General features: G+C 42.6%; 1 protein-coding gene across 2 annotated transcripts; it reads right to left on the bottom strand.

Moving 5' to 3' along the window:
* Positions 1-490: 490 nt before the first annotated feature.
* On the bottom strand, positions 491-23,336 carry WIPI2 (WD repeat domain, phosphoinositide interacting 2). 2 transcript variants are annotated; one of them, XM_065684570.1, is made up of 12 exons: positions 23,068-23,336; positions 14,435-14,517; positions 9,510-9,679; positions 8,182-8,278; positions 7,528-7,625; positions 7,018-7,110; positions 6,148-6,218; positions 5,148-5,255; positions 4,276-4,440; positions 3,205-3,312; positions 1,955-2,085; positions 491-1,196 (listed from the first exon to the last, which is right to left on the bottom strand). In XM_065684570.1, exons 1-12 carry the CDS (start codon positions 23,139-23,141, stop codon positions 1,084-1,086), a joined length of 1,311 nt encoding a protein of 436 aa, XP_065540642.1. In that variant the 5' UTR covers positions 23,142-23,336; the 3' UTR covers positions 491-1,083. The 2 variants fall into 2 exon arrangements, with proteins under 2 accessions (XP_065540642.1, XP_065540643.1); XM_065684571.1 differs by having other exon boundaries at positions 1,988-2,085.
* Between the last annotated feature and the right edge of the window lie 2,668 nt (positions 23,337-26,004).

Raw genomic sequence — 26,004 nt, 5'->3', positions numbered from 1 at the left:
GTATCTGGCAAAAATAATCATGAACCTTCACTATTAGAGCAGTACCCTCATCCCAGACTGAAGAGAAGCAAGAATTGAGTGATGCCTTCCAGCTGAAAACATTAAGGCTGTTCATAGAGTGGGGCTACCATATTCTACAGGGGCTTTCCCCCAGCCTGACAGAATCCTTGCTTTGGATAAGGTAAAAAAAGTATAAAACCCCCAAGGTTATTGCTACTCTGCCAAGGAAACAAGACAATCTAGAGGAGAGAAAGAAAGTAACAAACCTTCCCTAAAGAACACCCCCACAAGCTTATCAGCCAGTATGGGCTACAGACACCAAAGCACTAGAGGTGTACAAACAAGAGTCTCTAGCAATTCCTCCTTCATTCTAGCCTTCTTCCTGCATCAACTACTTTTCTTCCCTGGAAAGGCACTTTCTGTATTCTACATGCTTATGCAGGGAAACACTTCCAGTTTTCCATTGCAACAAACAGAACAGTCCCACAAATACACAACATTCAGAAGGAATTTTAATTAACAAAGTGGTCCAGGAAAGGGAAGGGAGAACCCCCAAAAACAGGCCATTGCATTTGAAAGGTTGCATGTCAGTCACTAGGTATGCCTGCAAGCCCATGCACAGGAAACCATTTGGACCTTTGTCAGTGCAGAACTGAGTCTCAGCTTCCAGAACCACTTCTCTACTCCTTCCTTATATAAGCTAAATATTATATACATATATAAAAAAAATACAAACTTGAGTTTGTTATAAAGTGGCTTCTCTCTCTCCCCCTCCTATGCTTGCTTGGCACATGAACGCATGCAAAGCTAGTAGGCTCTGAGGGCTGCACAGACAGCAGGTTTTGGCAACAAAAAAAAATAAACACAGCTAAAATAGATAAGCAAGATTAAAAGCCACTGAATTGAAAACCATATATTTTTCCAATTGTATAGAATTAGAACTACAGCTACGACTTAAAACAGTAAGAGTCTGCCATCCTCTCTCCCAGCTCATGTCAAAGTTCATAGCAGCATAACACGAGATTCCTCAAGAAACATCAAGCCAGTGTTCTCTGCTTCAGGAGTGAGTTCACAGGTCCAGGTTTAGTCTGTCCGAAGGATCATGGGGGGATGCTCACTGTCTTCATCCAATCTAAGCGAGTTGGTGTCATCTTCCAGGCAAGCTCCACCCACAGCACCCAGGTCATCTGTATAGGCTGTAGAGAAAGGAACAAGTTGGGGGAATCAGCAGCACAAACTAAGGCTTGGATCCAAAATGAATGATTAGAGTTGAAGTACCAGACATGACTTGTAACAGTTTGACTGCCACCCTATGTTTGCTTTTATCGTGACTGTGCTTTCCCAAGCCAAAACTGGTTCATGATCAAAATTAAACTACCCTGTACGTGTGCAACATGTTTTTCCTTACTCTCCACTCACGCATTACAGCTGCAACTGCAACTAACCTGAGTGCCATACAAAGATGGTAAAAGCTCCACTGACTTGGAAAGCTGCAGTATTAACCAAAATTCTCATCCTCTTGATTTAATAAAGCAACAACTTAGGCTAAAGGGTCACTGTTCCCATAAAGGAACAACAGGAACGCTTAATCTTTTCAAATAAGGAAGAATGGGGTAGGGGTCTATAATTCAGATGCTTTGCACAAGGTCTGGGTGCAAAACTCTTGTATGAAATAATCATGTTGGGGCATCTCGAGAACTGCTTGGCAAGTACTGCAACTATCACTACAGTAATCAATCACAGTCCAAATCAAAGTTCTACCCAGGAAGTAGCAAAGCTGACTGATCCACCTATAATGGGCTACTGTACATCACGAGTGCTCTTTTCCTACTGCTCACCAACGCTTCACATCAGACATAGTTATGATGTGTTGAAGTAGACGAGCTCAGGCAGCCATCTAGAATGAAGCAATACACAGAGATGCTCTCTGCCCCATTTCAAGCCTTCTCCTTACCATGCCTTGTGGGTGAGGAAGGCACATATGTACCTTTAGTCACAGCGGCACTGTACGTCTGTGCTACCAGCGGCCGGTCGTGGGATGCAGACTCTAGGATTTCGTTGGCTGGCTCCATGCTGCCATCAAGCCTACCAAGCAGAGAGAGGTCAGCTGCAGAGGTGATCTGCTAGGGCATGATACAGCTTCAGTTGACAGCTACTGAAGAATCTCTCATTAGACGTGCAAAACCACCCACATATACACATGAAACAGGAGACACCTGGTCTCTCCATTCCAGAGGCCTGTCAAGAAGGCATCTGACAACACTTTAACACTGAAGACTTATCAGTGACATGCTTGCCTCTGACATGGCATCAGGATCTGAATCCTAGTAGCTGATGGTAGGGGTGAAAAAAAGACTCAGAACTATAGGGTGTGATTAAAATAAAATAGCTACTGTTCCAATCAGCAATGTTATAGATTGTCCTTTGATCTCTGTCCACAACAGAGGTGGTTGCTTCATACACATATACTAGAAAACTCTCTAGTGAAGTTATTAGAGCATTTCAGACATTAACCTGATAAAAGCTTCCCTCTATGAGGCTTCATGTCATCTGTAAGTGAAACCAGAGATCATACCTTAAATTGCTCAGATAAATGTATGATTTTTGACCAATATTAGATTGGCCAAAGCTGCAAACCTGAATTATCATCATGAGTTATTGGCTTTAATTCTACAATTGATCATGTAAGTAAACCAACTATATTACCCTACCATTTCCTGCCAAACCTTGTGAGAAATAGCTTGTCATATTTTCCAGACATGTTCTACAGTATTGCTATAGAATTATCGTTGGCTGGCCTATATGCAAGGAGGTTTATAAGGTTAGCGGTAGAGAAATGATACACATAATTTCTTAGGCCAGATTCCCCTCTGGGAAGTCACAGTAACATCTCCTTCTCATGTGTGTAACCACTTGATTTATTGATGAAGAGGATGGAGTCAGTAGTTTCAAGTTCTTGTTTAAGTAACTCAACTCAAACTGCCAAGTAAGGGGAAACAGGATCACAGAGCTAACAGCGATTGATCCTTCAATGCAATCAGACAGTGTTAAGTTTCTGCTGGTAAAGTGGTGCTTAGCGTAGCAGACACTAGGACTGAAGGCTCAGGGGGATTCTGAAGTTACTCATTCATGTCAGAGGTCTGGAAAGATTAAAGAAATGAGCTGTTCCAAGAACAGAACAGAACTCAGTTAATGTGGACTTACTTGTGCTGCTTCATTAGTGTGCACTCTCCTCCTTCTTGGGGGTCTAGGTTGTACATGTAGAGATATCCGTCAGCAGCTCCCACCAATAAACGGGGGATCTTCTGGATTCTAGAAAGGTTCAAGGGAGAGCAACAGACAAGTAAGAACTTCAGGAAGCACACTCTGCACCCCTCCCATGATTTTAAGTCATTATTTTACACACTCTTGCTTCTAGACAGAGAAAAGTGGTAACAGACAGAGCACCTAGGACAGAGCTGCACATAAGAGAGGCATCACCACATTTTGGGGCTAACAGGACTCAAGCATCTTATATAACCTAGTACAACAGATTCAGAAGTTACCATGCTGTTATCCAGCTTTGTGCAATTCCAGAGACAAATATTCCAATGGGAAGCATTTACTTATTTCAGAAATGTTACAAGGCTTAATCACTGCTTAAAGGGTGCTTTGAGCTCAGAGAAGTGAGAGCGTGGCCATGAAGTTAATTTAGCATAAAAACAATAAAACCCCCACAAAATAAGTTTACTACCACTCAGCTTATTGCTTTTGTAGCTGTGCCAAATAGGACCTGCCTTTGTTGAAGACAGAATAAAGATTTAATTGAGTGCTCAAAATTAACTTTAATGAGTGCTATGCTGTTTTAGAGATAAGAATAATATGAACTTGCTTTCAAAGACTTCTTTAATGGTTGGTCTGGATTGCCTGATTTTGCAGTTCGCTAACACAAGACACAGTATCCACCCCCTCAGCACAAATGCAAGCAAATGCTGGAAGCCTATGGGTTTGCTCTCAACATTCTTCTTTCAATATTAAAAGACATCTTTAAACAACACTTAGAAATAGTCTAGTCTCATCCATACATTATGCCTTTTCCTCCTCCCATCAGGGCTGTGAGGTGTTAGCTCTAATACACTGCTCTTAAACCGCAAGAGGTTTTGAAGTGATTACAGCTATCCATAGCTCCATGTACTACCCACTCTGCTGGAGATGAGGTTACGTTCTACAGCATCAGCTTCTACACAGCCAAGCACCCAGGAGGGTGGTGAATGCAGGTTCCATTTCTTTACTCACGTGGCAAGTGCACAGATGTTTTTGTGCCCACAGAACGGTAGGCGGACTGTAGCAAAGGCTCTACCCTGGTTGAACATTTCTGTTACTTGAGAGGGCAGATAGCTCGTGGAGGCCATCAGCACTTTTCCAAAGTAACCTGTCCAGGTCGTAGGCTCTTCCTGAGGTCTGCAAATCAGAAGAAAAACTTTGCGTTCACATTAAAGGTGTGTAAATACTATAAAACTTCTCTGGTTTTAAGGATATTAAGCACCAATTTGTTTCTCTTCAGAAATAACAAACACCCTTAAGAACGCTAATGCACTCCATTTATGCGACAGGGCACAATGTGTCCTACAATAACCTCAGCCTCTTATTTAAGCAGGTTTGATTGTAAACTGACCCTTCTGCTTATAAAGCTGCATTTCATAAGGGTCATTATACAAGAGCAAGATCTACTGAAAAGTGCTACACCACAGTATTACTCACCTGTTTATCACTAAGCAAATCACTGTTTCCAACAACTTCCACAGAAACATAAGACAGACTGTCCTCTCATATCAAACAGGAACATTTTACAACCTGGTGCCTTTTAAAGCCCTATTAGCAGGTGGAAAGCATATGGATATGAGCAGAGGTGAAACACAAATGTAACCGAAAGGCAGAACTGCTTCATATTCCTCTGCCAACGAATGGCCAATTTGTCTTCAGCAGAAATTCTCTTCTGTTCACTGGGAGAACAGTACCACAGCTCAGCTACAGTTGCTAACGCGTGACTTCTTATGCCCTTTACTTTAGGGAAGCATTCAGAAGAAGTCTGTCCATACTCACTGTGTTGTGTGTAAGGACTTCTATAGCCTTTTCCTTACAAAATCTAAGGCATCTCTGAAACTTACTTTTCTTTCACAGTCTCAAGTTTGAAGATATGCACCGTCTCTGTGTTACTGGATGCAGACAGAAACATGCCATCCATGCTGAAAGCCAGCGAACAGATGCTCACACACCTGGGGGGGATGAAAACCAAAGCATTGTATCTTTGACACTCTAATACTCTACCAACTGGTGTAAGAAGTTTACTAACTCATGGGAATTGACTTAACTGAGAGTATTACTTCCCCATTTTGGTAGGTAGGAGCCTTTCTGCACATTCACCACTAAGGTGCTTCATTATGTTCACAATAGCCATACTGAGAGCTAGGAGGAACTGCAGCTGTATGGTAGACTCACCTGCTGCTCTTCTCCTGTCAGTGATGGCAGGTGACTCACAATTAAGCCAAAGTATGTGGCTTAATAATTAAGCAGATTTCTCAGCCACCACTGCTTCACAAATAAGAAAAAAGAACATTTCCACAATAAGCATTTTGAATTCTCTGATACCTTCTTAAAGCACTCCAAGAGCCAGATCCCCATTAATGATGTTCTCTAATGTATATCAGGTATGGGGTCAAATAGTAACAATACGAACTAAGTCTTACCTCTGTATAAAGTACAGTAGACATACAAAGTTACTACCACCACAAATCATAGTGCCATTTCACACTGGCTATCAAAGATCACAAGGATTTAGAAGAGAGTGAGAACATTAGATGTGCTACCTCCAATTGCTTTGAGAATACAATACAGCTTACAAAAGGAGATTCACTTTAAACAAGTTCCCTCTCCAGTAAGTTTTTAAAAGACAGAGGGAGTACAGTGCTGACAGGATTGTTTTGTGGAACAGTCAAGTCCAAAGGGGTGAAACTGGATGACATTCAAGCTGAAATTGTAGTAAGTGTACAGGCAGGGATGAATGAAAATTGAAATAGGCAAGAATCAGGGTGTCAGCTCAGCTGCAGAACATACTGGAGGTCTACCACAAGGAATGAGCTCCAGGTAATTAGCTCAGCTGAACTTTACCTTTTCACTCCCCTTCGGAATTCAAAGAGTTTCTGTCCTTCTGGAATGGAAAACACTCTAATTACTGTCCCCTGTAAAGACAAAAAACCATATTTCATTTCAAGTTCATTCACAGTACATTAGCTCTAGTGAGCCAGGTGCAACTACAAGCAGCAAACCACTTTGCTGTTAACTTACTGCTGTCGATGCACACCACATACCAGCATGAACTATTTATGGAGCTTGTTCGTAGGATGTGTTTGAAGATTAGTAGCTCCCACCTCTTGTTGTTTCTCTAATGTAGAGAACAAGCTATGCATCAAGCACAGCCCTTCTTATCATATTTGATCATGAGAATAACACCACTAGACAAGTACCACAAGTACAGTCACCTGGATGTCTTTGTGCCTTTATCAGATGCAATCAGTTACGCCTTTATATTCTAAGCTTATTACTCAGAGAGCAGAAGCTTCAGAGTTTCTAGTTTATACAATTTAGATTGACAATGTCTCATTGTGTGACAAAGACCGACAAGACATTTCTCTCTATTCTGACTTTAACGGTCTTGTTTTCATTAGGAAGACAGCATCAAACCAAGACAACTGATTTCTAATAAGCATCTTGCACTGAAGGGAGAAAGAGAGGATTGGCCTGATTACAACCAGATTAAAATGTGTTTATTTAAATAATCTTATTATCATCCAGCATTTCACAGCATGGAAAGTGTGTCAAATATCATTAACAGCTCTTAACTAAGATTTGCCATTGTAACTCTAAGCCTTCTTTTTTGGCACTTGTGGATGGAATTGTGTGTGGTTAAACCTACTGAAAATGCTTCAAAGCAAATTTTGTTTTTATCACTGCTGACAAGCCAAGAAAAAGCCACTTTACCTTTTCTGATGCAGTGGCAAGTTTAGTACCACTCGCGTCAAATGCCAAAGCAGCCAAGGGACTATCATGAGCTGGGATCATATTAGCAGCTCTCTGCAGGAGTGAATCAATAAAATATAACCTTAGTACAGTACAGGTTAAAAGCAGCTTAAGACTGCATATTTAATAGCATTCAAGGCAAATATGGGTCTCACTTGATGGAAAAGAGCTTCAGTGTTCGTTTTACTATCTGCTAAGTGTATAGAAGCATGTCCATAGAGAGTACAAGCAGTAGAAGGATACTTAAAAGGCAATTCAAACAAATTACTTTACCCATGTGCCCAACTCTACTCACCCTATCTAATATTAACATCTATTTTCCTTGCCAGTGTTGTGTGAAGCTTCGCTATAAGAGGCACTGCAAACTGATGCAGGGGAACCTGAACGTCTAGTAATTCCTCTTTGAGCAATGTAATAATTTCCCCAAACTGCATCTTTAGAGGTGGAAACAGCATTCACAAAGATCCTTACCAGATTGATAGTATCAAAGACTTGTACTTCTCCAATAGTTGCACTTCCTGGATAGGCCAGGTAGCAGTTATCATTGTTTATTGATAAAGCACACAACCCTAGAAGGGATGCAGGAACAGAATTAGAAAGAGGTAAATCCCAAGACCTAGGCAGCAAAACTTCCTGGTTCTGCATCTGAATATTACAAAGATAACTCAAGTTATCTTCACAAGGTATCAGAATAATCAGACCAAGGACAAATAATCTCTGAGTCAACCTGCAACATACTCAACTATTTAAAGCTTTAATTTATGTTAAAGTAGAAAAGGAAGCTACAACTGATTAAGCAGTAGAATTTTCCATGTCTGCCATGCCTCCTAAAACATTAACTTGCAAAGTCTTTAACTAAGTGCTAGCAAAATCTAGTTTGTAGCTCTACTGCTTCTTTTTAACACATCCGTCTACTGAGAGGATGCAGTTTAAGGCAGAGCTTGCTATTTGTTCCCAAAACCCTCACCTGGATTAAATGGGTAGGCTTTAAGACAGCACTCATGTATTTAATTGTTACTTTTATTTGAAAGTGGAATTACCAATGCTACAGTTCCCTGTAGGAAACATCCTATGTTGACACAGAATGGACCTTTCAGAGTTACTGGCTTCTAAGAACACACTTACCTGCAGGATTGGGAGGTGTCTCCCTGATTGTATGTAGTACCTTCATGTCTCGTATGTTGTGTATATAAAGAGACTCTTCCAGACATACTATCAGCCTCTAGACGCGGGAAAGAGGATGAAAAGCTGATATCAAACAGGACTTTATATTACTTTATCAATCCTAAAAGAAAATGTATCCAAAAATGCAGTAGGCACCTTCCAACAGAGAAAAAAGTTATACCCACCTGATGGGAAGAAACAAGTCTGACACAAGACACACAAGATACACCTCTTAACAAGGCTTCAACAGTGCAATACTACACTTGGTCACTTGAACTGACCAGTGCACTTGACTTCTCTCAGCCACAGTAGTGCAAATTGATTTAAGTGAAAATGATTTACATTACTAGTTTAATACATTATTAGTTTAAGGCAGCAAGCCAGAAACCTTCATTTAAAGCTATTTAATTCTTATTCTGTACCTGCCTTTATGTATTTCCCTTCCTTCAAGGGGCAAATTCACATGTGAGAATAAATTTCTGCTTTGGGTTAGCAGAAAAAAAACCCATACAAGATCTTTTTTAATCATTTATTGAGCCTATGTCTTAATCATTTGTGAGGGGGCTTAAGTTCTTTAACATCTCATGTACTCTTCTGTAGACTACATCTGGATTACTAACAAGGTGTTACTCATTTAATGCTACCTCACTATGTCAGATATCAAATTAGCCACTGTTCCCCTTATTTTAAACAGGAACCCCATCCTCCCACACCTGAAATTTGGGGGCAGATATGAATACTATGAAGATGTTCTTGAGATGCCATTCTCTATTTTGAATGAGCTGTTTGAAGACAGACAAGTCTGTATTTGCAGACTGATGTATTACTAATGATTTAGTAATACAGCAAACTATGGTTCCTGGTACTATACTCTAGAATTTCACTAGTTCAATGATTTTATTTATGTTTAAGTAATTCAGCAAACTGTAAAGACATAAGAAGTGAACACAGAACTTTAAATTTAGGCCTGAACTGAAACTGTCAGTGTCACATTTAGGACACAGGATGATTCACACTGGGAGGGACCTCAGGAGGTCTCTAGCCCAACCTCCTACTCAATGCATGCCCAGCTTAGTCAGGGCATTTTCCTAAGTAAATACATACACATAGAACCAAAACTACTTAAATATGAGCACCAAGGTGCCATACAGAAGCTACAGTTGCGAAAGTGCAAGTTAATGTCAAACAGCAATTCTGCCACCAAAGCAAAGAACATCAATCAACAGACATACCAGAGTAAGAGTCACAACCCCTTCTTATATTTTCATCTAGTCAAAATTACTACTCACCTGTCTATTGAGTTTGACAGCCAAGATGGTGTTGGAGTAACTGTAGTTGCAAATCTCTGTCCCCTTCTTAAAGTGACAAACTTTGAGCTTGCGTGGAGCTTTAAGGCTAACTATGGCCACCAGACTACTGGAGAAGAGCCTCTCCACAATGCACACATCTTCTGTGTCAGCTAAGGAATCACAATAGCAAGGGGAAAACAGAGGGAGATTTCAGGGAAGATGAATTATGTACATCAACAGGAAATACTAAGAAAACACAGTCTAACACCGCAAACATTCTACCACAGCAGCTCACAGTTGAGCTGGGGTGCAGGACAGGCTTATAAAGCAGAAAATCTATACTGAATGACAATTTACAAAGGTTTCCTCCCCCCACCCCATGATTTCGTGCCAGTTTATGCTTCAGAACAGAGCACCTACTGCTCCCACCCAAGATACAACAGGAAAAAATGCCAGAAATACAAAAAACTGTCAAATTCCAGAATTTTTCAATCTTCTCTTCCCTCTGCAGAAATCTAGGAAAGCAAAGGGGTTACTTGGGCTTCAGGGTTTTTTGGTACGTGTGTTTTGTTTTTAAAGCTATACTATACTTTAGATTTTTGATGACCAAGCACCTTGGAGTTTCTACACACCTCGTCTTCTTGTACTCAAAGAAGCTGGTAAACCCATTTGCTAAAGATTGCTTCAGCCTCTTACCAGCATTTTTACACAAACTACCTTTTACCTGACAGTCCCTAAAAGCAATCTACACAAAAGGAATCATCCAAGCCCAGCGTGTCCGCATAGCCAGAAAACAGAGTTACTTTTGTCAAGTGTTCTACTATGGGGCACTGGAGCCAAAGGAGGAACACAAGTCACCATATTCAAAGTGTGGAGAAGACAGCAGGAGGGAGGGGAATCCAGGATTTCTGGCAAAGCAGCACTTTTAGAGCTTTCAATTATAGTGCAGTATTGGATTATAGTACAGTAGGTGTGCATGTCCCACCACCAGTCACTCTGGCATGTGTGCTTCCGCCTCCCATCCCCTGAAGCTCCCTCTCCAAAAGCCCCAGGGACATAGTGGATATAGTCTTCACAGTAGCAGAAAGCTGGAGAAGAGCATTACCACTCTCTGCAGCTCTCTCTCAGCTACTGGCTATACTTACCCCTCCATTACAGAACTGAATCAAAACAAATGACTTGAGCCTTTGGCCTTCATCCATCAAAACAACCAAGTTTGCCTAAATCAGTATCTGGATTAGCTCAATGCTTAACACGCTCCAAACGATAAAACTACCATAAAAAAAGAGCAAGCTTACTTCTGAAGGCTTCTGTTTTGGCCAAGAGACACATTAAATAATTAGTTGGCACTGTTCTCATCACCACTGACAGAAATTCCCTGAAGACAGTCCTGTCCAGCATTCTCAGTGCATGACAAAGTCACTGCTGTGTGACATATCTGCTTTGAAAGTGGCTTTTTCTGGGCAGTTATTTCAAGAAGAACAGAAAATATTTAATGCTCTATGTTCTCTTGAGAGAGAGAAATAGACTCCTTATGGAAAAGGAGCAGGCTTATAATAAACATTTGCAGCATTCTATGCTACATAATTGACTTTTATCTAAATCTCCTATTTAATATGGTACTTTTCCAGAGGAGACAAAACAGCTTACCGAGGCTTTGAAAATTCAATTTCCTCATCCAACAGGGATAATGCATTTTAGCAATGACTTTGTTTTCCAGGAACTGTTTTCCATTTTGCTGATGCCACACACAACACATGAGTAACAGAAATCTGCTTCAATTAGCTCACTTTCAAACACAGAGATCCGTGTTCTTTGAATCAGACCAGTAACATAGAAGATTCTCAGATGTTTTACAGTATAGGTTATCTTTCCATGGAAGCCTGGAGTCCTTCATAATGAAGGCATCTCTTGTAAAGAGTTAGAAGAGCAGCACACAGACATCAAGAAACCAGTCTGACTGCTCCCTGCTCCTGGGTGAGCACAGCTTCTTTCCTATTCAGGGGAAACTGTGTGTTAAGACACAGCTTCTGTGCTTTATTACTCTCCCAGGCAGGAGAACTAGTATTTCAGAAGAGGAATAGCAGCAGATTCAGATGGAAAAGCATTGTCCTACACTGCACTGATGGGAAGCATAGGCAGCAGGGAAGGCATACAGGGAAGAGCACTGTCAAGAACTAAGCAGTCACAGAGAGAAGAAAACACTTTCAACAAGGAAAATGCTTAAGAAGGTATAGACTATCCTCCACTCTCACAACTATAATAAAGTTACCTTTAGAGAAAGGCTTAGTGATGGGCTTTTAATTTAAATTAACTTAAAATACAGGGTGCACCTCTGTTCCTTTGTGTTCCCTAACAGGAAGAAGTGATAAAAATCTCTTTACAACTGCCAAGTCATGTATGCTCTCTCACAAGCAACCACTGAAGTAGAGCACCAGGCTATACTGCACATCCTACCTTCAGCTGACCTGAAGTAATCATATGCTCAGAAACACTAGTTAAGTCCTACAGTAATGCTGCTAGTCACAGGGGCTTCTCTATTTGTGTTTTCTCCTTTATGCTACACAATTGAGCCTTGCCAGAAACTCCAATTCAAAATACAGTAAGAACAAAAAGAACTGCAGAACAATGTAAGTATCAGCAGTGAGGGGAAAACAAGCAAATACATAACAAGATTACAGTATCATAAACACAAATATGCAGCATCACAGACCAGAACTGGTTAGAACCAGCCAGATTATGATCAGCTGTGCTTTCATTCCATTTTAAACCCAAGAACACGAAGCACGTTATCAGCATTTATTAAGCCTTAAAGCACCCTCCAATCTAATACTTATTTTCCCAGGGGGATCAAGACCGAGCACAGAGTTAGGTGATTTTGTACAGTCACAGTAGAAGTCAGTGATGGGAGCAAAGAAACCTCCCAGGCTTTTCAGCTGACCTCTCAAACACAAGAGAGCTGGGGAGTATTCTGTAGTACACCTACACAAGAACTTGCAGATCATTCTTACAGAAGAGAAGGAGGAGACCTTAAAAGTGCTCACTCAAATTAATGCAAAGTCTTAAACTAAACTGCGAGGAGGTGGCACATGTCTGGGAGACCTCAAAGATACCTTTCCTTGCAAAAAGGAGGTACCAATAGACAGGAAGCCCCCCGTGCTTGCAAGCCCAAGGCTGAAAATCATTTCATAGAATCATAGAATGGTTAGGGTTGGAAAGGACCTCAAGATCATCTAGTTCCAACCCCCCTGCCACGGACAGGGACACCTCTCACTAAACCATCCAACACAAGGCTTCATCCAACCTGGCCTTGAACACTGCCAGGGATGGAGCACTCACAACCTCCCTGGGCAACCGATTCCAGTGCCTCACCACCCTAACAGGAAAGAATTTCCTCCTTATATCCAACCTAAACTTCCCCTGTTTAAGTTTTAACCCGTTACCCCTTGTCTAACTGCATATATACCCCTTGTTTAACTGCATATAAAACCAAATATGAAGGTCTCAAATACCTAGATTTGCTGCAGATATTACATATCCCACGAGCAAAGTTTGCCTTACACAGGTCAAATTGCCAGAGTTTCTGCTAAATGTTAGCTCACGCTATGCTCTGTATTTACAGACTTAACACTCATGGAAGAAACTTCACAATATTCATGAGGTTAAGCCAACACAGGCATCCCAGAACAGTCTGAAGATTGGAACCAGCCAGTCTAAATGCCAATCCCAGCTGCTTTATCAGTTCATGTCAAGGTTTTCTGAGCAAGGCACTTGATCCAATCTGTATTTTTAATTTCAAGGACTACCTAGAAGCAGCAGTCCCACACAGTTCAGTCCAGTCTCTTTCAATATGTTCAGTCAGTGTCTCGTGTAACAGGAGTCATCTTCACTGGGTCCCCTGAGGTGATATCAGTCGAGATATTGTAAGTGCCTCACATACTACAGAGGTCAGGTACCAACTCAATGGCATAAAATGCAATTCAAGCCATCCATTAACCAGTACAACCAGACCATGACTCAAACAGGCTGCAACACAGCTTAAGCTGACCACAGCTGCCTAATTTGAACCTCACAATTACTTCTCTCCATTGACTGTATACAGAATGGGGCTGTCACCACAGGTAATAGGCGATCTGAATCATACACCATTTTCAAACTTAAGATGCCACAGGGTCAGGTCACTTAGGGAACAGAGGCTGAACTCTCTTGTATAGCATGGCACACCAGGATCCAACCATAAGTGCTGACCTCATAGCTATTGGTACCATCTGTTCACATGGGGTTTACACATAGTGTTCATAGTTTACTTCTTAGCACCTCAAAAAAGGGAAGTCTGAAGTCCTGACAAAACAGGGGATACCACTTCTCCTCTCCCCAAGCTTCCCTCTGTTTCACCTCATATCCTACTCAACTGTGATGAGTACTGAGAAGTTATGGGAATTTGGATTATTCACCTTTTTGGACAAGTAAATCTGCAAGTATCATGTTAAAAAGTATTTGTCTAACAGCAAATATTAGGATTAAGGATAATCAAGGCTTTGTTTGCTTATGTGATGAAAGTGTATTAGTGGTTGCCTGCCCTAATAGCCAGTATAAAGACCCAAAAGACACACTTCTCACACAAGTATTTTAAATGCCACACTGCTATATAACCTGGCTATGGGACACAGCATGAGCAAAGCAAAGAGCTCACCTCATAGCTAATATCAAATCTGACAACATAACAGCTAAATTTAAATACAGAACACTGATACACAGTTTTACCCTGCCAGCATTCAATTGTTTTGTGTGGTATTTCACCACACACTTAAAGGTTCCTTTTATGTCAATTTCAAGCAACCTGTGAAAAAATGAAAGGTGTCCTATTCTTCCCAAATTAAGCCAATTGAGGGGATAAAAAGAGAAAAAGAAAACAAGATACTCACTGCATTCATAGATCTGCTCTAATTTGTCCACAGAAGAAAGGGAGAAGAATTTGTAGCCTGATTTACTGCCAACTGCAAGGGATCTGGAAAAGAAACAAGCCGGTCAGGAACATCAATTAAATCAGCTGTGATTACCCTTGGACAGATTCTTACCCTATTCTAAAACTCCACTTGGGTTAGTTCAGCAAGCAAAGCAATAAAAAGCTTGACCAAAAAAGCCTCGAAAGACACAAGCAGCTTCCTCAGCTCTGAAAATACCCAGCAGCTTCAGAATTCCCCCAGGTGTGGAATCCTGCTTCATATTTAATGAAATGAGAGTTCATAGCTTAACAGAAGCCTGCTGCCCAATTCATACCAGTGACTTCTCCATACAACCTAAAAGCTTTAGGGTGGAGGAAAGATGATTACTTGAATAATGTAATGCAAACCCATTACATCATTGGCTCATCATTAGAGGTGACCTCAAAGACCTTTTACACTGAGGCTGTCTGGGAATTTTTGCTCCTTACACTGTAATCTGCCCCAAGCACCCCAAAAAGAGCTTTCATATTAAAAATAATAACAATAAAAAGGAATTAGAGACCGCCAACTCTAATTTTCTCTGGTTTTATTTGATGATACTCTAGCACCTCCAAAGCACACTGGCAGGTCTCAGCCTTACAAATACTTACACTGAATCTTTGATCAGAGGCACCCTCTTAAGAATGCTATTCACTGACGTTAAACAGATTTTAACAATAGCAGAACATTCAAAACCTGACTACAAACCCTTCTCTCCTCCATTACTCATTTTTCACACTTAGCTCACAGACTATTTAATTGCTTTTCCAGTCAGAGTCAAAGACAGGTCTTCAATTTTATGCTAGAAAAACCTTTAGGCTTGTCTTGCAGGTCTTTACACATCAAGGCAGCAGACAATGGCATGTTCTTATTTTCCTCTCCCCATGCAGAGGATGATTTTTACGCCACAGAAAAAGAAAATTAACAGTCAATACACTTGTGCAGAAGCGTATTACCGTGCTTATAGCGCATACACTTCTTCCTGCCAGGATACATGGAGTAAAACTAATTAAATCCCGATAAATGTGCTTCGATCTGCCAAACTGTGGCGAGTCATTCACTACAAGGCTCAAACCCAACCCTGCCAAAATGCCCTTTTGAACTCAGCAAGATGATTCTCTACTTCAGATGCACTGACAACTACTTCTGCATTTAGAATACAACACAGATTCCTAGATTTTTTGTTCTTTCTGTATTTTCCTCTCATGGCTCCAAAGTGAGCCCCTTTTTAAATTTCTGGGTACCTAGATGATTAAAAACTGTTCCTCACACGATCTTCCCTCTGAAAAAAAGATCCCAAGCTATAAAATCAACCTCTCTATGATGGTGTGACTTTCTCTTCTAGACAAAAAAAATACAACCGGCACAGTCTGGCTAAGAAATTGTATTTGAGAAGGTTTAAATCTTCAAATTACAATATGCAACATCCAGGCAAGAGAAGAAAACCTCCTCAGATTCAATAACCAAGATATTAAAAAAGCATATTAGGCTTAGAGACAGAGAAGCAACTATAACACAAGATTTTATTGATGCTCCTCTAAGTCACCTTTGGAATACTGAACTTCATTTTTCTTCAGACAAATCTGGTACATTCAGCAGATTCTATCTGTTGAGTTGCCAAAGATGCTTCAGTGTTTTTCCTCACCTACTTCGGTACAGCTCAATAGAAATCCAAATTTTGTAGAAAATTATGAAACCGAAAAAACCTTTATCAAGATCATCTACTGCTTCCCTCAAAAGAAAGTTTAACAAAGGACGGCATTACAACTGTCACTTCACAAAGGTAAACAAGCACTCAACCAGGTTAAAAATAAATGGGAGTCACAAGACTCTTTGCAATATAAACGATCTACAAAAGACATGGGATGATTTCCTCACTGAGAATGCCACGCAGCAGCTCTGCCTGCAAGTGTTATTACTAAGCAAGATTGAATCCTGTGTTGTACTTACAGCTTTAAACACAGCAATACTGCTGTATCACTGTTTTCCTGACAGCATTACTGAAACCAGTGAGGAAGCCCTGTTTTCTTGTCCTTACTGACTACCTATAGCTCATTTAAATAAGGTTTAGACACTGGTGAAAGCGAGTTGCATACATGATAAAAATTACTAGCCTGAGTAGAAGCCAAAAAAACAGCAGAATGGACCTTTCCAGCTATGTCAACTGCTTTTTGTTATTTCTTTCAGGATCAAGGGGATGAATTCGCAAATCATTTGTCTGCACAGCCCAGCTCAAGCCACTATAATCAAACCATTGCAGTATACAAGCATAAGTGCAAAACAATCCATTTTTCTTCTAGAACAGCATTCTTGATCTTGGAGGGCTTTTCTTCAACATACTCTCAAATTACTTCTTATGAAACTACTGGAAAAAGGCTTTTTATATGTAATAGGAGAACTCAGTAGTCTGAGTTAGACCAGCACAACCATAGTGATTTAAATCCCTCATCTTCCCCTGCATTGATATTACACTTAAGCCTTTAAGATGCCTGATAGCTATCTAAATGACCAAACCCACAAAACAAGTATCTAGCCCAAATTACCTCACCTCTAAAAACATGTGTAACCATATGGGGGAAGAAATATGATCAATAGGCCATTCACTTATTGCTCAAACAGATAGGGACCAACAGAAAGCTATTGTGGTTTCTCAGAAGCTCCTTGTACAATGCGAGTGTTATGTTTTGTTACCACCACTTTTCAGCAGCTGATGAGAGACTGAAATTGAAAATAAAGTATTAAAAATTTCACCTTTTTTCTATGCTACACACAGGTGGTTTTTTAGCTCTACTATGTGGAGCCTCTATTACACACCTCAGATTGCAGACTTTTGAGTGATTTCATCATCAACGTTGTCTACTCAGTACAAAATGACCAATACGGCCATGATTTATGCAACTGTGTTCACCCCCTTCTTTCAAAGATAATACTGCTGCCTGATCCAAGGCTACATAAATCTTCAGAGCATTTTCAAGAGTGGCTGTCATAAATAATTAAAACTAACCTCATCAAGCAAACGGTGGTATGAGATAGTTCACACACTCATTTCAAGATGCTGACATTCACTGTAAGTGCACTCACCTAGAGTGGGAAATCAGCTGGTTCACTCTCTGGCTCTTTAGAAAGAAGTCTTTTCAGATGGGTTAGAATCATAAAGGTTTTTCTTTTGCTTCTTTAATATACATACAGAAGGAAGAAAACCAGTTTTTCCTTTTCTGTACCATAGAAGACAAACTATTACTCAGAAATATTCTACATTAATCAGGAAGATCCTACTAAGGGCATCTCTCTCAAAGATCAAAAATCAGCTGCAGTATAAACAGAAGCCATTCCTATTTTAAATAACTGGTTAATTAAACCTACCTTCATTATGATACAGTCTCATTATACCAATACTCCATTTCAAAACCAATGTAAATTTCCAAAGACAAAACTTTTTGCGAACAAAGGCTTACGATGTGGGGTGGAATAATAAAAGAAATGAATGAAATGACATAAGAATTACTAAGGAAACTTACTTTGCTTTATTTCCCCCTCCCAAATGTCTGTCAAAAGCAAAGCTGTAACATCTCACAGACATGTTTTGATCAAAAGGTCAGGAACATCATTATTTTGGGCTAGATCTAGACACAAAAAAAACCCCATGTTCAACAGATTTGTCAGCAACACCGACAACCCACAGGGGATTTTCCTGTTTTAAAAGAAAACCAACACAAACTGAAATGTGCTGCAGCAAAAGGAGACCACACTTGCTCCTCACTTTACATGCAGCAATAGGCTGGGACAATAAAGTTCATAATCCAAGAAATATTAGCACTCTCAGGCCAAACTTCTGTCTAAATAGCTGCTGGCTGAGGAACAGTTCCTCTGGCAAGCCCACTTCAGCTGCTACCTCCACTGCAACACCAGCGAGTGCACGGCATACAATTCCTTCTCTCTGCTATCCTTCCTGAGCACAACAGCTACGTGATCCCTCTTTCCTTCCTTTTTGTGTGTCCAGCTTTAAAGCCTGCAAGCTCTCCTGTCCTCAAGGATCATGGGTAACACTTGAACCTAGAAACAAAGTGAGAGGAGTGAATGCTCAGCAGCTAACCCTTGTTCGTTTCACCCCAAGCAGTTTACTAGAGATACAAACACCACATAGTAAGGGAACTAGAACTTCTGCAACATGAAGCATGCTATACAACTTTAAAGCTATAAGCATTTGCTCAGAACACAGAACAAAACTGATTTAGTTGGAAAAAATAAAGTAGAATTAGATCAGAAATAACATATATGGACTGATATCTGTCAGACATAACTCCATACACACACAAAAGCAGAGACTAAAGGCAACCCTGCAAATAAGGCATACACCAGTGTTTCACTGCAAGTCCAAATGCAAGGCTCCCTTTTGTCCTTTCATCAGGAATCTGTTTTCAAAACTACAGCAATTATTTTGTTTCCATGTGCAGTCACACAATCACTTATTAGTCTGTTGACTTGCATTATTTCACAAGCAGGTTTTGGGGGTTTCTGCAAATTGAATCTGAACACCATAGAAATTAAGTTTTTCCAAAGGCATTTCTCTGGGAGTATTTGTGTAACAACTTAGAGACTGAAAGTTCTACCTATTTTATAGACAGATACAAGCTTTGAGATCTTGAAGTTATCCTTCACAGAAGTTACAAGCTTCTATTACATTACTTATTTTCCTTATGGGTTTTAGAGCTTGCAGGAGTTTAAGGTGAGTTTGTTTTTCAATAAATGTATCTGTGCTCAGTTTTAGCAGTTCTCCCAGAAGCAATACAAAGAACACTCAGGCTTAAGCTGTACTTCTTACCAAGCATCTATTGTTAAAGGCTTCCAACTGCTAAAACACTGAGATCACCCACAACCTTCCACTGCATGGTTTTGCTGGCACTCAAATTCAGATTAGTTATTTCACTTTCATCTGCAAGCTGAAGCTTCCTCCAGACAGTGCCAGTCACAACGAGTTGTGCAATGACTGATTCACTGGGGAAAAGGTCCAGGACCAAACCAAGCACATTAACGTCTTCTGAAAATGACCTTCTCTATGTTTTTACTTAATGAAAACATATCATATCAAAGAGAAGCCACAAACCAACTGCTTCTCCTACATTATAGGTGGAGTGTTTTCAGGCAGAGTTCCAGTTCCAGCCAATAATTCAAAGCTCCCATGTAAATAAAGCTTAAGGCAATATGGAATAAAGAGGCAAGACAACACTTGCAATAATGTAGATAGTATTTCCAAGAGACAATGTCACTACATAAAGCATCCATGAATGAATATTAATAAGGAAAAGTTAAGTCTGGGAAAAACAAAACAGCTAAAAACTAGGGGAAAAGCAACAGCAACTCTTATGCTGACAACATTCTTCTCACTACCACCAATCCAATTTCCCAAGACTAAAAGCCACCATGAAGCTCACGTCCTTCCTACGAGAGACAATAATTAATTACCAACCCTTCATAAACCCAAGGACATATTAGCTCAATACCTATTTTTACCAGCAACAAGTACAAGGCCATTGGCACTGCTGCCTAGGTAAGCAAGACACACTTGAGCCTGAGTGTAACCAGCACCTTGTTAAGTTGAAGGTAAAAGCTTTAAATGCAATAACAACAATGCACCCAGGTCATTTGTTTTTCAGTTTTGTCTGTCAGCAATTCCTCTAATTACTGAAGCACACCTTAAAGCATGATGTGAGCTCTACTGACTGGGAAAACATAAACAAAGCTTGTCCTTCATATACTGGCTGAAAGAATATGCATGTGTTTACCTTGCCTGCCTGGAGAAAGACTTGTTGCTTGTAATTTAAGGTGAAAATAAGTAAGCTTTCTGAGGCCTAGCATGGAAAGTAATTCATTCCTGGTAAGTTCTTTGCAGCTCTTGTCACTTGGTGAATAGTGATCTTCTAGATATATACAGCAGTATACTAATAAACAAGGAGTCCACTTCTTGCTTCTCTATTCAAACATGAAACTAACAGAGATCATGGGTGGGGAAAAAAGAATAAACTTCAGTTTAAAGAACTTACACAGTCACTAAGTTCTACACAGTTTAAAAACTAAAATGCAATGTGGTTATTTGGGTCACTTACCACATCAGGCAAGTGTTTGGGTAAGAAGCTGCTCACTAACACGTCTGCAAGACTTGTTTTATTCTTACTACTTTCCTTACAGAGATTTCTTTGAGCCACTATTAGAAAGAAGGGATACTTATTTGACACCAGCCAGCCAGTTCATTTGTCTCCAAGTAAGTAGCCTTTTAAATTATTCTCCTGATTTTCAGATAAAAATATGGACAGGAACCTTTATATATTTATGATATTTCTATGATGGGAATCTGAAAATGCAGAAGTATTCAAAAGTGACACAAAAGACCTACTATCCCAAGGCTTTGAACTGCAAAGATATATACGGGCCAGGTCTGGATCACATAAAGAGACAGCACCAAAATTCTCATCAGCTAATCACTAAGTTATTTACATATACAAATAATATTTAATAAGATCTACCTGCACAATGGGCATGCGAATGCCAAATAAATAAAATAATCAGCTGTAGCACAGAAATCGAAGAATACTCTTTGGATAGTCACAAAAATTACATGGAAAAAGTAACATACAAAGTTGAGGAAAGAAATCATTATCCAGTTGCTCCTTTCCCCCTCCCTAAAAAAGGAATCACACTTGTCCTTGAGGAAGGATGTCAAGCTATACAAGCTAAAGAGCTTATACAAATAAACTTGTTACATTTACTTTCTTTTTACTTCTGTCTCGGGTTTGTTCTCAAGTCAAGCCTGCAGCTCTCTTGTCCTATAGAAGTTCTTGGGGTTCTTTTGTCACAACTCAGTGATCTTTAAAGATACACAGCTCTCCACAAAGCTAAGGTGCAACTGAAAATAGGCAGCTGCTTTAAAGAAGGAGAAACACTAAAACTTCCAGATCACAGTGTTGGACAGCACATTTGAACTTTGAAACCTCATATAATGACCTTCATGAACTGCAAAAGAAAGGTGAGAGATTTCCTCGTTTTATGACTTGTTTTAGCTAGTAACAGGTTAAAAATGGATGGTATCTAAGCAAAACATGGGCTTGTTTTATACAGACAATGGCAGCGTGACCTCCATATGGTACTTAATGAAAAAACCTCAAAAGTCTTTGGCTGGAATCAATATATGGATAATGATCTACTTACAAACACACAGAAGACTACTGCCTCCCCCCCATCCTTTATCGTAAGTTATTTACTGTTAAAGTGTCTCGTCTCAAGTCTATCCAGCTCCACTTGTTCATCTCTTCACCTCAACAAAACCTACAAAAGCAAACAGAATATTTCCTTCTGTGATGTGACCTTCCTCCTTGATCTTGGCAGCCACCACAGATAACCTTCTCACCTTCACAGTCCCCACGTAACACAGTACGTCCCGAAGACAGTCAAGAGATCTCTCTTGTGAGGACAAGATACTGTTTCTTGTAAAGCCAACGAGTTGTTGAAAGAAACCACCACCACACATGTGGATTATGCTCTGTGATGCCAACCTGAGATCATTTCCTCTTACTCACTTCCTAAAACAAATCTCCTCCTTTCTCAAGTACAAGTTCTTTCGGTTATTGGCCCCCCGTTTCATCTCTTAGGTATTTAAGACGGTCAAATCCTTCTTTAAAGGATCTTCAGGGCTCCAGTTCCAACTATAAGTGATTTCTTGAACTGAAAAACAATGAGCTTTAATACCTCATTTAAAATTAATGTGCTAATTAAGCTAAATACGCTGCTACAGTTAAATGACTTCCAAGACGTGCAGCATGAAAGATCTGACTATTTCTAGAGCTGAAACACAAATAAGTGCAATTTCAAGCACTATATGAGAAGGGCTTCTTTTTCAAAGCCAAAACAAGCACAGACTCATAAAATACCTTGAAACCTACCCCATTCCTGACAGTGTTCAAGGCCAAGCTGGACAGGGCTTGGAGCAACCTGGTCTAGTGGAAGATGTCCCTGCCTGTGGGCCAGGGTTGGGACTGGATGAGCTTTAAGGTCCCTTCAACCCAAACCATGCTATGATTCTATATTGCTTACAACACAGACAACAGGGGAAAACAAAAGAAAGCTGTATGAAAAGACAACCATAATGAGCCTTGAGATGAAATCTCTGCACCTCCTGGAAGACCTGGGTCTTAATGCTTGGGTCCTCCTAAAAGCTTGGGCACCATCAAGGAGAATCAGCCCTCCCTCCCTCCCTTCCTTCCTCCCTTCCCCAAAGCAACAGCGAGCACGCACAAGAAGGAAGAACCCCCCAGGGCAACCCCCGGGGCTGCAGAAAAGGCAACCCGCTCAGGCAGCCCATTACCCCTCTGCGAGCGCGGCCTCACACCCCTCAGCTCCACACGCACGGCCGGGGAGGGCTGCTGCCACCGCTCCTCGCTCCAGCGGGACCCGCTCTGTGGCGGAAGGGGAAGCACCGGAGGGGGGACCCCACCACGACCCCCTCCACCTCAGCAGCCCCCCGGGGTCCCCCCCTCAGGGCCGGGCTCCCTCCACCTCAGGCCCGGGCGCCGCCCCCTTACGTGTTGTCCTGGTTGAAGTTGGCGAAGAGCAGATGGCCGCTGCCGGCGTCGCCGCTCTGACTGGCCAAGTTCATGGCGGGCCGGCCCTCGCCACCCCCGTCCGGCGGGGGGGGGGAACGCCTCCGTCCGGCAGCGGACCCTCAACCCCGGCGGACCCGCGGCCTCTTCATCCCCGCCGGCCCCTTGTTTACGCTGCGGGCAGGCGGGCGAAGCGGCCCTTGCGCATGTGCAGTCCTGCGCCCCGCCGGCCCCAGCCGGCCACCGTACTGCCGCCGCGCTCGCCCCGCCCTGCGGTAGTGGGAAGGGACGCGCATGCGCTCGGGTGGTGGCGCGCAACTTGGTTGAGAGCGGTGGAGGAGGGGGAAAGGGGAGGAGCATCGTTCTGAAGCTAAGCAGGGCCCGCAGGGGTCTGCGGCTGGATGGGAGACTCAGGCGCGCCCCAGCGCGGGCATGTCCCCGCTGCCCGCAGCCGGGACCGCTGCGACAGTGTCGCGGTCCCCGCGGACCTTCGACGGTCAAACAGCACGGTTCCCCGCTGCCGGAGCCTCTGCAGTGCTGCTTTGTGCCACCGGAGGTCCCCAGGGCGCAGCAGACGGGGCGGCAGGCTCTGCTCCTGGGCACAGCCTGTACGGGAAGCCCGCTGCGGAGGGCAGTGGCTTTGTGCCTTGGGGTGAAGATGTTCTTGGGGGTCCTCAACTTGCAGGACAGGGCAGGAGACCATGTCAGAGCAAGAGGAGTCACGGGCTGACAGATACAGGGAGCAGCTAGTCAGGAGGGAATATAAATTACAGGCAAAATAAGGCAACTGAACAGGGAATGTCTGGAGAGTGGATCAAAATCAAGGACTTGGCCCTGAAAAGTTATCCCGACTGTGCTGGGAGCGCCGGGGGCTGGGGTTTGTGCCTCTGGAGACAGCTTGTCCAGGAGGGTTCATGAGTGATGGAGCCATCTCCCTTCAATGTATAAGGGACTCTGCGCTCCCCCACGCTGCTGGCACAGGGACTCCTCCAAACGGTTTAAACCCAAGTGGCCCTGCCCCAGCTCCCTGCTGTCCTATGTCCATCCTGCCATGGCCCATGGTCACCCCCGTTGGCCGGTCCTGCCCCCCAACTTGCTCACCTCTGCCTCCACTACAGCTGCTACCAACCCACCCATGTGCCCTGTGACTCCTACTCACTTAAAGCCTTTCCCACATGGAGGTTTTTCCTGCAGGAAACCTCCCTCCCTGTGGAAATGCAGTTATACTGTGCCCTGCCAGAGTCCAGCACCACTGCTGTAGCACCCAAAGGTGCTGGGACCCGTCATCAGGAGCAGGGGACAACACAGAGACATGTCTTCACTACGGGACTCCTGCGTGGTCTGGGATTTGCACAGTTTAGGGAGGAAGCAGCCCTGGCCTTCATGACCCATTCCTCTTCTAAAGGAAAACTCTGGTTTGGAGACATTAATAAAAGGTTAATGCACTCAGTGTATTCCTGAGTCTTGGAAACTCTCCTTAATATCATTACACTTAGATCTTTGCAAGAAGATGGGGAGAGCACCAGGGATGGGGGAGGAAAGAAAACCAAGGTGCTCTTGTGGGCAGCAATACATGAGAGGAGCTGCCATGAGAAAGGGTACGTGTCCCAGTGGGATATATGTGATGTGAGCATGGACATCTCCGCATCCCACCATCCTCCGCCTGCCAGGTTTGGAGGCAGCGCCGCGGCTGGAGCCATTCCCCAGCACCATGCGCGAGGCTTTGGTTGCCATAACAACTGGATTCGGGCTTCAAAAATAGTAACTTATTTTTCATTCGATTTGCCTTTTGCCCTCTGAGACAGCTCTGTGTTCGGGACTGATGGTTCACTTCAGGCGCCCATTGCCAGCACCCCTGGCTGCAGCCTGGGGGCTTCGGGCATGGGGGCTGTTTTGTTCAACACGGTTTATCGCTGTTTTCTTTCCTTCCCCTATTCAGGCCCAGGGAAAAGGTAAAGCAGGGCACAGGCATCATGAAATAGCCTTTGCCAAAGCCTCATCATCGAGCAGGTTGGGGAAGGAGCTTGACAAATACCTTCTCAGCTAAGTGGCAGGACGTGGGAGAGGTTTCAGAGATGATCTCACTCTGCATCTCAGCCTGGACCTGCTGCTCTCAGCCAGGGATTGGCTGTCCCAGATACACTGAGAAGGTCCTCCTGAAGATGGGGCTTATTTTGTCCCCCCCTGCACCTCCTGGATCCTGCTGTCACCAGCGTGATCCCCAACAGGGTCTTCCATCCATGATGGGAAGTGTGCAGGAAGGCTGATCCCACTGCCAGCTCTCAGCACTGGGGAGCTGGGGTGCTTCTTGTGTGCGTTGTGGACACCCCACAATGTGGCATGCACCTGGAGCATCACGCCTTTTGCATTCCCTCGGGGGATGAGCTGCTTTTGGATGGCGTTGGAGAGGGTCCAAGGATTAATTCATGCCTTGAATTAAGGGATTCTTTAATTTTTGTCTCTCTTGGCTTTTGGAAGAGTTGAGTGTGCTTTATTTCCTATAGAAACGGCCATACAAGCATAACCCTTCATGTTGAGATGTCCTCACCTGCTCCACCTTTCTCTCATTACAGCATCAGCAAGGAGAGGTTGAGTTGGGGGGAAGCAGGAATCTCCTCCTCCACTTGCTGCTGACCTTATGTCACCTTTCTTGTCCCTTAGATGCTGACCTGAAGGTGCCTGCAATCTCTGGCACACGGTGGGTGCAGATGATGCCCATATGAGCCCCCATGACCTTTTGAATCCCCTTTCTAAGCTGCCCAACCTCAGATGTATGTTGGGACGTCACCTCCTTTGAAAGCCTCCCTGGGTGATGGAGAGGATGGAGCAGTGAAGGCTTAGGGTAGAGATGGGGTGAGGATTCCGGGCTCTTCAGCCTTTGCCTTGCTTTGCCCCCCTTCTCCTAAGCAGGGAATTGCA

This window comes from Lathamus discolor, chromosome 6 (assembly GCF_037157495.1).
Source record: "Lathamus discolor isolate bLatDis1 chromosome 6, bLatDis1.hap1, whole genome shotgun sequence".
Taxonomy (NCBI): domain Eukaryota; kingdom Metazoa; phylum Chordata; class Aves; order Psittaciformes; family Psittacidae; genus Lathamus; species Lathamus discolor.
This window is presented reverse-complemented; position numbering and strand designations above follow the sequence as displayed.